A 12875-nucleotide genomic window follows, 5' to 3' on the forward strand; every position below is an offset into this window, starting at 1 on the left:
CTGTTGGTTCTCTATATTTAAGAGTCTCTTGTTTTGTCCCCCTATTTTTATATTCTTTTTGCTTCCCTTCCCTTATGTTCATCTGTTTTGTATCTTAAAGTCCTCATATGAGTGAAGTCATATATTTGTCTTTCTCTAATTTCACTTAGCATAATACCTTCTAGCTCCATCTGCGTAGTTACAAATAGCAAGATTTCATTCTTTTTGATTACTGAGTAATATCCCTTTGTACAGCTATACCACATCTTCTTTATCCATTCATCCATCGATGGACACTTGGGCTCTTTCCATACTTTGGCTATTGTTGATAGTGCTGCTATAAACATTGGGGTGCCATGTACTCAGTTAAGTGGCAGAAGTAAGATTTAAACCCAGGTCTGTTTTACTCCAAAGTCCCTGTCATTTCTTCCACTTCTGCTGCTCATTTGCTAATTTCCAGCTGAAGACAGCATATTGAAAAGCATATATTCAGTGTGACAGGAATAAAATGGTAATAGATTAGAGATTGTGTAAATGTTTAAAATAAAGGCCCTCTAGCTTTGAGATGAAGAAGAAATTTAGGAATAAAATGGCAAAGGTTTGCAAATTTAGTCAGATGCTAAAAATTATTCTGCCAGATAAAAAATCTGAGAGCTTCTCATTTATATTATCTATTATTATAGGTTGTTCACCTCTATCACATTTCTTCTCACTTCTTTCTAAATAACCCCACTCATATTTCTAATCACCCACAGGTATTATTTTTGTGCACTAATGATTCTGATCATTCTCCAGAGAATATTTCAGAAATATGTAATGAGTGTTTAATCAACCACAGTAATTCCCTGACTTAGAGCTGACTCCTTCACTGGAGTATCTAGTTTACCTTTTCAAAGTACATTAGGTTGATGGCTTGAAAGCCTTTTCCAGATTCTTCCCCAAATCCTTTTCCTGGTTGGAAATAGGGAAGACAATTTCAATAGCACAGTAATATTCCTGTTACTTCGTAATTATTTTCCCATGTATCTTCATGGAGTCGCTTCTATTTCCTTAATTCTTAACTTGATGGCTCTTGTTTCAGCCACACACTTGGGTATGTTCCTTTCAGGTGTCTTAGTCAAAGCATTTTGATAAATGACATGGAATGAGTATATAGTGACAGCTCCTCTAGGATGCTCACAATGCCCTATCCCTACCTATTCCAAAGAGTCATTAAAAAAAAACCACAGCTCTGGTGGGCACAATACCTCTATAGGATATCAGAGCTTATAAACTCCTACATGCAAGAATGACTGGTAGGATCTAAACCTATGGAAGAGTCAAAGATATACCTACATCATAGATTTGACTTCCTTGTACAATTTCTTAGGTCTGTTCATTTCTTTTGCATTACTGTCATCTGTATATATAAATGGCTTTCTCACTCATTTGTACATGTACAGTTGCTTTCGGGGTGCCTCTGTTGCCATTTTCAATTCTTACAGAAATTTCTGGTAAGAGTAGAGCCTAACAAGTTTATTTTGTCCTTTACCAGCAGAACAGGTTCCTTTTCCTGCATTCGTTATTCTTCTTTAATTTCTTTTAGCATCTGTTTGTTTTGTCATTCTACCTTCATCTGATGCTGAATTCCTTTGGAGTAGATTTGCCTGACCCCTCAAAATGTTTTACACCCATTATGGCATAAATTCATAGAGAACGGATTATAGAAACTCAAGCTTCTCACCACCGTTCTCAAAGCAGGGTAGAAGTCATCTGGCATAGCAGTTTGACCAAGGCATCTTTCTCGTTAGCCTCATCCTCTTTTTTTTTTAATTTTTTTTAATGTTTTATACTTATTTTTGAGACAGAGAGACAGAGCATGAGCGGAGGAGGGGCAGAGAGAGAGGGAGACACAGAATCGGAAACAGGCTCCAGGCTCTGAGCTGTCAGCCCAGAGCCCGACGCAGGGCTCAAACTCACGGACCTCGAGATCATGACCTAAGCTAAAGTCGGACGCTTAACCAACTGAGCCACCCAGGTGCCCCAGCCTCATCCTCTTTCTATATACCTTCATTTACACAATTTCGGAAGAGATCTTGGCTCTTCGAACACCTGATATTCTTTGAAAAGGCATATGAATTTTCCAGGTAAGAATCTTGTCCTTATTCTGTTTGTTTATCTTACAACAGAGCCCACAGCATAAAACTAGAAGGGTCCATAGTATCATTCTCTTTCAACAATGATACTATAGATTCTCAAACTTAGCATGTTTTTATTTATGTGGCGTGTAACACCATATCACCAACACCCTTGATACCTACAATATTACCTGTTTTAAAAGATTCACATGAAGGTAGTCAAAGGAATATCACCATTTCATTTTTTAAAAAGAAAAGCTCTTGGGGCGCCTGGGTGGCGCAGTCGGTTAAGCGTCCCACTTCAGCCAGGTCACGATCTCGCAGTCCGTGAGTTCGAGCCCCGCGTCAGGCTCTGGGCTGATGGCTCGGAGCCTGGAGCCTGTTTCGGATTCTGTGTCTCCCTCTCTCTCTGCCCCTCCCCCGTTCATGCTCTGTCTCTCTCTGTCCCAAAAATAAACGTTGAAAAAAAAAATTAAAAAAAAAAAAAAAAAAAAAGAAAAGCTCTTCAGGGCACCTAGGCAGCTCAGTCAGTTAAGCTTCCGATTTTGGCTCAGTCGTGATCTCATGGTTCATGGGTTTGAACCCCGTGTCAGGCTCTCTGCTGTCAGTGTGGAGCCTGCTTCAGATCCTCTGTCCTCTCTCTTTCTGCCTCTCCCCCACTCACACTCTCTCTCTCTCAAAAATAACATTAAAAAAATAAAAAAATAAAAAAGTAAAAAAAAAAATTAGAAAAAGAAAAGCTCTTTGATAATATACATAATAATAATCCTTATTCTCTTTCCTTTTATGTTATTTTGCTAAATTACCAAAAAACAATGGTTCTGATCAAAAAGCGAAAGCAGACTCTAATGGTGCTATTGTTTATCTCTCAATACTACAATTACTATTGTCACTGTGACCTGTAATAAATTACTTTTTAACTCCTTGAGCGTCAAAGTAAGAATTGACCCCTGCTATCAACTAAATGTTTGTGTTCCCCCAAAATTCATATTTGAAGCTCTAACCCCTAACATGATGGTATCTGGAGGTGGGGTCTTTGGGAGGTAATCAATGGAATCAGATTACCACCCTTATAAAAGATGCAAGAGAAACACTTTCTCTCTCTGCCATGTGAAGATATGACAAGGAGATATCCTACAAACCAGGAAGAGAGCTCTCACCAGGAACTACAATCAGGCAGTGCCTTGATTTTGGAATTCTCACCCTTTAGAACTGTGAACAGGACAAATTTGTCCTGCTTAAGCCATCCAGTCTATGGTACTTTTGCTATAACCCAAGTAACGGAGACAATGACACTAGCCAAAAATTAATAGCAACCTTTCATAGCCCACCTTCATCTTCACTGCTATCAGACTCAGGAAGTTTGATTCTTCTCCTCTTTTTCTTCATACTTTCAGTTTCTTTTGTCTCATCATCAGATAACTCCATTCGCTTCCCCCTGTTGCCATCCAGGAATAATTTAATCATGTTACACAAAATAAAAATATAAGTATTCATATGCTACTATGGGTCTTGCTTCATAACTCCTGGTCTTAATTCCAGAGGATAGAAGAGTCAAAGTAGACCAATAAGGATTCTTTTTAAGGATACTCTGCTGACCACAACTAAGTCATTCCATGGGGTGACCAGAATGAAACATTTTTCTAGCTCTCTATATAGCTCACTGGAAACTACTTACCAGCTCATCAATTATCATTACAAATTCCTTCTTACTTTTCCTACTGACCTTTCAATCATTCAACAAGCTTTAAATAAGCAGCTACTACATACACAGGCTTTTTGCTAAACACCGAGGATGCAAAGATGAAGAAAATACTGTTATCAAGAAGCTCTGGTGGGAGAAATAGATATAAACACCACCAAATGTAAGACAATGTGATAAAGACTACTGGACAAATAAAATGTTATGGGACAAGACTTTTGTACGAAAACTAAAAACTAAGCGGAAATTCATCAGGTAAAAAAAGGGAGACAAATATTTTAAAGAGAAGAAAAAAAATGTGCAAAGGCATAGACATAAGACCTTAAGGTGATTCTAATGACATAATAAAAAAAACTTAGACTCCATCTTAACGTTAGTTAGCTCCTCTGGATACTCTATCACACTATTCAGATATGTATAAAATGTGGTTTTTATCTTCAAGTAACTTATTCCTTATGTAACTTTATCAACTTATTTTTCTACCTCAAGCTAGTAAAAGACAAACCCCAAATAGGTAAAAAACAAACAAACAAACAAAAAACAACAAAAAAAGATAAAGAGCAGAAATTAATGAAATAAAACAGAAAAAAACTAACAAGGTTAAAAATTGTTATTTTGGGGCAAAAGACTAATGAAATTAATAAACCATTCTATAAGACTGATTAAAAAAAGACAAAACAGGGGTGCCTGGGTGGCTCAATCAGTTAAGTGTCCAACTCCGACTCAGGTCACAGTCTCGCGGTTCATGGGTTCGCGGTTCTGTGCTGACCACTCGGAGGCTGGAGCCTGCTTTGGATTCTGTGTCTCCCTCTCTCTCAAAAATAAACATTAAAAAGAAAATTTAAAAAAATAAGACAAAACAACGTATTACCAACATGAGGAATAAAAGAATAAAGGAATCTGTAATGATAAGTACAGATTTTACAGATCCTCAAAGAATAGGGCTATAGTAGGGGCTTTATGCCAATGAACTCAACAACTTAGATGAAATAAATTCCTTTAAAAACACAACCAAAACTGACCCAACAAGAACAAGAAAATTTGGATGGCTCTATTTAAAGAAATCAAATTAATAAAATAAACTTCCCCACAAAGAAAACTCGGCTCAGGTTCACTGAATTTTATCAAACTTTTAAGAAAAAAAATAATACATATCTTACACAAACTCAGAAAACACAGTTTTCTACTAATTCTATGAAGTTACATAACTTTGGTACTAAAATATAAAGACATTATCAGAAAAGTAAATAATTGATCTATCAGCCTCACAGATGCAGTGGCAAAATATCCTTACAATATTAGCAAATAAAATCCAACAACTTATAGAAAGGATAATGTATCATGACAAAAAATTAGGTTTATCCCAAGAATGCAAGGTTGGTTTAACACTTAAAAGCCGATCACGGTAATTCACCACACTAACAGAAACCCCAAAAGATCATCTCAATAAATGCAGAAAAAGCATCAGTCGAGATTCAGCACCCATCCATAAAAAAACAGAAAAGGACAGCCTCCACCTGGTAAAGGGCATCTACTTAAAACATACAGTTAACATCACACTCGGTAATGAAATACTGAACGCATTCCTGACTATAACTGTCAACAATGAGTGTTGTACCCATGGGCTGGGGACATTTTAACCTACCAATCTCACATATTCCTAGGAGGTAAGGCCCACTGGACAGAGCCTTGACCCTCTGAAACTTGAGCATTTTGTTGATGTTTTCTACTAGAGTAGCCCCAGCCTTGGTACAAAAGTCAAGTATTTCTGGGCCTATCAGTGCTGACAGTGTCTTTAGAATTTCTTTCAACAGACTAATTCCTACCAACTATGAGGTAGTGTCTCAAATTCCTGGATCCATTTTTAACAGCTTGTGTGCTTTTTATTTTCTTTTCTAATTACATTTTACCACTTGAAAAATAAACTCATTGATATAAAAAGAAAACAAAGAACTTTTTCTCTTAAATTTGACTGGAAATAGTAACCCCTCACTTGGCAATCTAAAGTGAAAAACAGACAGAGACACAATCAGGCACACTTATGCCATGTCCACAAATTTAAAATGAAGTAAAGAAAAAAAAGGATAATCAATTTAGTTCAATGGGGCCCAAAAAACTGGATTTGGGCTCTAAACCATCTACACTGGCTGTTCCACAGTTCTACTTCCCTAGATAAGCTACTGAGCTTCTCTCTTCATTTTGGTTATACAGCTGTATCCCTAAGGCATTAAGTAGGACTTAGTACTCAACTGAAAACTGCCCACTGTCAATAAGCCCAAACAGACCTTCTCACCCCCAGCAGAGACACTCTTCCCTCACAGGCAACAAAATTTTCCTACCTTTTTTTTTCCTTCTGCTGCATCTTAACAGGCTCTGCTTTTTTGCTGGGTTTCTTCAGGCCTGTAGGGGCTGCCAGCTTTGGTTCAGTGACAGACACTGGAGGTTGCTCCACTATTTTTTCTTCTTTCACTGCTTGTTCTGAATCCAAATTGACTTTAAGTTTATCTACAAATATAGTATAACAGATGATATATAACCTCATCGTGCAATATCAATCTATTATTCCTCTGATAGTCGACTAAGTGCCAAGTAATTGGTTAGGAGCAGGGGGCTAAAGGGATAAAAAAACAGTCCCTGTCCTAACAGAACTCATGGTCTAGTCAGAGAACATTTCTCCTTTCCAACTACCACTCTAGCAGTAACTGTTTTCATTTCTGCCTCTTGCTAATCCTTCATTATATCACAACTCCCAGGCCAAATAATAGTAAAAGCAGGGCTTAGAAAAAGCAAATACAACTATATGAGGTATCATCATTCTCATTTATATATCACTTATTAGATGAGAAAATTAAGAGTCTGAGAGATAAAAGACGTTTCCCGAGTATACAGTTTACAAATAGTGACAACAGAAATTCGTACCAAAATCTTATTTCCTATTCCATTCTATCTTCTTAAACCTGGATACTCTTATCATCTCAGTATTATCTTAATTATATAATTAAAAGACTACTTTGGAATGAGAAAAGTTTGATGCAAACTTTTTCACTCAGGATAAGTTACCTAAAAGTCAATCTTCTCTGTAAAAACTGAATATTTATGAGATTACTGTAAGGATTAAAAGGGATTAATATGTGAGGTTGTATGGCTTACCCAAGGTAACACTGACAGAAGAGGTTGAGAGACAGGATTTGAACCTAGGTCAGTTTAACTCCTCAAAATCCTTACCTCTTTCCCTACACCAAGCTGCAACTACTATGCCATGCAGAGGATTAAAAAATGCAAGCAGGATGGGCCTAGCCATCTGAGAAATCATAGAATAGCCTTCGTGCTATATTCAGTGACAGTTTTTTTCAAGAAAAGTCATAAAATACTCTTAGCTGTGAACAGCATGAGGCTCTTCAATAAGTAGCTTTGGTTATATGTAAAATGGCTAAAACCAGCTACAGTGTAGGAAAAAGACCAATTGATAGCTTAGCCTTGGCCATTACACACGGCTTAGTATAATAATTTATAAACAAAGTATATTCTTTGAAAGAATAGATGATGGATAAAAGTATAACATGCAGCTTGTTTATACTTTATTTTTTGAAGACTTGACTGAGAAATCTGGTGGAATCCACCAGAGAATGGAGGCATTTTCTCTTGCCTTTTCAAAACTGTTGTTCTCAAGTATCAGTACGTCTCAAGTTTTTCCACCAAATAGTACAGGAGAGTAAACATGTATCTCTAGGGGGTCCAGAGTCAGTAACTGATTCCCAAAAAACCAGTTCTCTGAAGCTGCATGTATATCCTTAAAGTTTATGCAAAATTTGCATTGTTACAGAATTTATATCATATTGACAGCAACTGTTTTAAAATTATATAATAGGGGCGCCTGGGTAGTTCACTTGGTTAAGCGTCCAACTCTTGATTTTGACTCAGGTCATGATCTCACAGTCATGAGATCTATCCATCAATCGAGCCCCACGTCAGGCTATGCACTGGGTGGGAAGTCTGCTTGAGATGCTCTCTCTCTCTCTCTCTCCCTTTCCCTCTGCCCCTCCCCCACTCTCTCAAAAAAGTAGAATAAAATAAAATAAAATAAGTAAAATAAAATAATTAGGAGGAAAAACCTCCAAGTATTTCCTACCTCACTCCTGGGGTAAGGAAAGCAAGGCTATTACATACAGTCTACCAGTTTCAGGAAACTGATCTTAATTAAAATACCAGTGACCAAAGAGATTCAGCATCCAGAGTTTTCACTCTGTCGTGGTTTCACAGTATTTGGGGAACTCCAAATTATTTACATATGCAGCTACAAATGGCCAATTAGCTGGTAAAGAGGCAGCTCATTGCAACACTTTCAGACTACTGTTAAGGAAAATTTAACCACATTTTCTTTTTTTCTGAATGATCAAATCATTTGTATCATTGACTAAAAGCATCTCCTTTTTATACTCAAAATATGAAACACTAGAAGATACAGATGATGACTTTTTAATTTTGTCACCAATGCTGTAATTTTTTTCACATATGGAGCATTACAGTTCTTGTTAATGAGATAATTCATATGCCAGAAAATTTATCCTTTTAAAGTATAAAATTCAGTGCTTTGTAATTGTGCAAATATCAACACTACCCAATTTTAGAACATTTCCATCACCCCAAAATAAACCCCGTATCCATGAGCAGTCACTCCCCAATCCCAACCTAGCCTGTAACACTAGTCTACTAATCTACATTGTCTCTAGATTTGCCTATTCTAGACATTTTGTATAAATAAATTTATATAACAGGTGGCCTTTTCTGTCCAGCTTTTTTCATTTCACATATTTCAAGATTCACCCATGCTATAGTTCAAGGACTCATTCCTTTTTTGGCTCAATAATATCCTATTGTGTGGTTATATAACATTGTGTTTATCCATCCATCAGACGATGGACCCTTGGGTTGTTTCACCTTTTTGGCTATTATGAATAATGTTGCTATGAACGTTTGTGTACAATTTTTTATGTGGACATACAGTTTTAATTCACTTGAGTAGACATGTAGGAGTGGAAGCACTGGATAATTACTTAACTTTTGGAAATACTACTATACTGTTTTTCAGAGCAAGCACATTATTTTATATTCCCCATAGCAGTATATGAGGGCTTGACTTCTCCACATCCTTGCCAACACTTGTTATTGCCCGGCATTAAATTTTAAATGTTTCAAGTCTCCTCAACTCTTTTCATCCAACTCTCTTCACTTTCATCACAATGATCTTGTCATGTCTCAAATACAATAAAAATATTTATCATTTTACTTTTTTCTTTAATGTTTATTTTTGAGAGAGAGAAAAAGAGAGGGGGACAGGAGATCTGAAGCAGGCTCAGCACTGATAGCACAGAGCCCCTCGTGGAGCTTGAACCCATAAACCATGAGATCATGACCTGAGCCAAGTCAGACACTTAACCCACTAAACCATTCATCCGATAAAACATTCATCATTTTACTCTAAACATTCATCCTTGAAAAAACGTTAGATAAATCAACTTTAGAAGCCATTCTTTTTATTAGGTTAAGTATTTAATTCTTTTATTTTATCCAGTTTCCCTACTCCTTCTATCACTGTCTGCCTAGCAATTAAAATAATTAACTATTTTATTCTTTATTGATTTGTCTGTCTCTCACAGTAGAATGTAAGGACCATGAAGGCTGATACCTTGCTTGTCTACATTTCCTCCACTGTATCACCATGGATAATAGTTGCAAGTACACAGTACTTGCTCAATAAATATTTCTGAAATAAACACATGAATAAATTATATACTTCTGTATAGCTTGATTTTTTTTTTACAACTAGCAAATATTCACAGCTTATATATTTTAGAAATAATAAAATTTTTAAAATTCACTGGTTACAAATGCATAACAAAACAAAAATAAAAACGTGGACCTAAAAGTCACCAAGGAACCACACACACTCTGATTGGGTTCAGTGGACCAGCACCAGCCATGCAGGCCAGTGACATTAGCACTATCTATTTTCACAGAAGTAGGGAGCCCTCCTTGTGCATTGTGCCTGCAACAATACAACACGCTTCCCAATAACCTGAAGTATCAAATTTTCTACATATTTTCAAAAGACAAAAACCTTCTCTGATGGATTTTATGGCAAATAAACACTATCTACCCCAACGCCTCCTCCAACCACTAATCCGACCATCACAGGAAAGCAGAATTCTGACTAATTTTTCTTGCACAAGCATGTAACAAAACACCTTCCCACAAGATCTTTGTAAAACTGATGCTCCAAGAAAGTGTGCCATAATTGTCCTGTGGCTCCTGAATGCTTTCTGGTATTATGCCACATAGCCCTTAGGGGAGGTGTACTTGGTATGAGAAGTATGAAAATATGTGACTACTGGTTCTTTCCATATGAAAGAATTCTAATTAAAACAAAATTTTTAAGGGCATCTGGATGGCTCAGTCTGTTAAGCTTCTGACTTTGGCTCAGGTCATGATCTTGTTCATGAGTTTGAGTCTCACATCAGGCTCTGTGCTGACGGCTTGGAGCCTGGAGCCTGCTGCTGGTTTTCTCTCTCTCGCAAAAATAAAAATACTAAAAAAATTTTTTTAAATAAAGGAAATTTTGCTTTCTCAAAAAGTATTATTTTTAAATGGCTACTATCACCTGTGCCCTTCTAATTCATACTGAGGTCTAGTTCATTAACATGAATAATCTGTAAAAAATAACTATAGAATGTCAAAAAGATTTGTTTTTGCAACCCCTTGGGAGACAGAGGTAATAATTAATAATGGTCACACCAGGCAAACTGACCCCAGCATCTAGGATATTAACCTCAACACTATACTGTTTAACCACGCAGCCTCCCTTCTATTTTATCACCCATTTTCAAGAGCCCTATGAAACAAATAATTGTCTTTTCAAGGCAGGAAGTAAAAACAGGAATAGTAAACTACCACCCAAGATAAACTGAACTCAGCTCACCCGTTAAAATCCACTGTTCCAGTTGGGTTACTTCCATTCAATATATTGGTCAGTAGACTGCAAATTTATGTTAGGATGCAGCAAGTCTACATGGGACACCAGATGGGTAAAAACTGGGTAAGGTGGCTTTCACCTCAAATATGTTATTATATTACCATTCATGTATTAATCAAAGGAAGGTAAAAACATGCTTACTCATAGCAGCTTTTCCAAAAAAATTGTTCATCACATTCCCTTTCCCTGGTGCCTTGTTGCCTGCAGAAGATACCTAGAAGCAGAAAACACATATGATTTTTTTTAGTGTCTAGGCTGTTCTTCAAGTCGGAGTCTTAAACAATCTCTTCAATTGCAGGGCACATTGTCACGATGGCACAGTCCCTATATAATCATGCCAAAATGTGTCAGCGTGAGATATAAGAACAAATCCACACCAGGGTATCTGATGTTAATCTCCAAAGCTTAGTTACTCATAGTTCTTACAGAATTATTACCCATGAATGTGTCTAAACTTTGAGTATATTTAAAAACTGCTTAGTTTGATAGAATTAAAACAGATCAGAGGCAGTATGATACACAACAAGGGAACCTTCAAAATGTTACATTTGTTATTATCAGAAGTGGATTTGAATTCTGGTTGTGCCATGTAATAGCAATCTGATATCCAGGCAATTAATTAGCCCTTAGTTTCACCACCTACAAACGGAGATCTCTTCCTCACAGAATAGTTAGGAGGATTTAAGCAAAGATCAAACTACTGGCACACAGTAGTTCTATAAATGTTAGGGGTTTTCCCTCCACTCCCCTCTCCTTTTCCAAAGCAGAGGCCAAAAATCACGATGGTAATAACAATAATAACGATAATTATGGGGTGCCTGGGTGGCTCAGTTGGTTAAGCGTCTGACTTTAGCTCAGGTCACGATCTCCTGGTTCGTGACTTTGAGCCCCGCATCAGGGTCTCTGCTGAGGCCACTTCTGATCCTCTGTCCCCCTCTCTGCCCCTCCCTGACTCATTTTCTCTCTCAAAAATAACTAAACTTTTAAAAATAACAATAATTATGCTTTTCTGGAGTATTTTTTAATAGTTTTTAATGAGACTTTTCTTAAGTCAATGCATTTTAGTTCAGATGTGTGAACAATAAATAAGGGAAGCAGATGAAGAAAAAAACAAGAAAAATTCATAAAACAGAATGAGAATGTTAAATACACTAGGAAGAAAGGCATACATGGCAAAGCTCAGAATATAAGATGCTCCCAAAATGACATATTTGTAATATACGATTCCTGGCACTTTACGGTTTTCAAGTGTTCTCACATGCATGATTTCAATTGGCTTGCAAAACAATCTTGTGATGTGCACAGGACCATTTTACAGAAGAATCCAAAGCTTGGTGAGAAGCATTTTCAAAAGAAAAAGGACAATTTCAGACGAGAATATCAAGAATTAAAGGATTCAGACCACAATGGAAAAACCAGACTATATTATTATATATTGGAACCTTATGTGATTAAACTACAATGCTCTTCTAGTTACCCATTCTGAGCTATAAAGACATCTTTAAACTTATATTTGTTACCTCTTTAGCCTCTGTTTTGGTTTCCTTGTTGGCTTCTTGGGTTTTAGAAGCAGCTTTAGAGGCAAACATTCCCATTATTCCCTTGGGCTGCTGTAAAATCTGTTTGGAGGTAGGTGGACTATGACCATTGGTTGTCAACTCATTATTGGCTTGTGTCTCACTTGATACTTGAAGATCTGACTGCTCAAACTTTTCGGAAGATGAGGATTCAGCAGGAGCTCTGGGAACTGCAGCTGCACATTGTATGGCACTAAACCTGAAGTTGGAAATGTTACATTAATTTCAAAGTCTTGCTTCTTCCACACAATACTTTCTACCTCTAACACTATTAAATTAGAAAAGTTTAGAACTAAAATGGATTTTAGAAATTATTTTGGGCAGGGGTGGCTGGGTGGCTTGGTCGGTTAAGCATCTGACTTTTGATTTCGGCTCAGGTCATGATCTCACTGTTCCTGAGTTTGAGCCTGGCCACGGGCTCTGTGCTGGCAGTGTGGAGCCTGCCTGGGATTCTGTCTCCTGTCTCCCTC

The 12875-nt window shown here is 37.0% G+C and overlaps 1 protein-coding gene across 1 annotated transcript in view; it reads right to left on the reverse strand.

Annotated features, from left to right (window-relative positions):
• Window positions 1-12875, reverse strand: part of POLD3 (DNA polymerase delta 3, accessory subunit) — a 51518-nt gene that overhangs the window by 12050 nt on the left and 26593 nt on the right. Inside the window, exons 6-9 of the mRNA XM_047823439.1 lie at window positions 12349-12604; window positions 10970-11042; window positions 6138-6303; window positions 3428-3534 (exon numbers count right to left, since the gene is read on the reverse strand). Of these exons, the coding sequence (XP_047679395.1) occupies window positions 3428-3534; window positions 6138-6303; window positions 10970-11042; window positions 12349-12604 (602 nt within the window). The remainder of the gene's footprint in view (window positions 1-3427; window positions 3535-6137; window positions 6304-10969; window positions 11043-12348; window positions 12605-12875) is intronic.

Source organism: Prionailurus viverrinus, chromosome D1, assembly GCF_022837055.1.
Source record: "Prionailurus viverrinus isolate Anna chromosome D1, UM_Priviv_1.0, whole genome shotgun sequence".
Taxonomy (NCBI): Eukaryota; Metazoa; Chordata; class Mammalia; order Carnivora; family Felidae; genus Prionailurus; species Prionailurus viverrinus.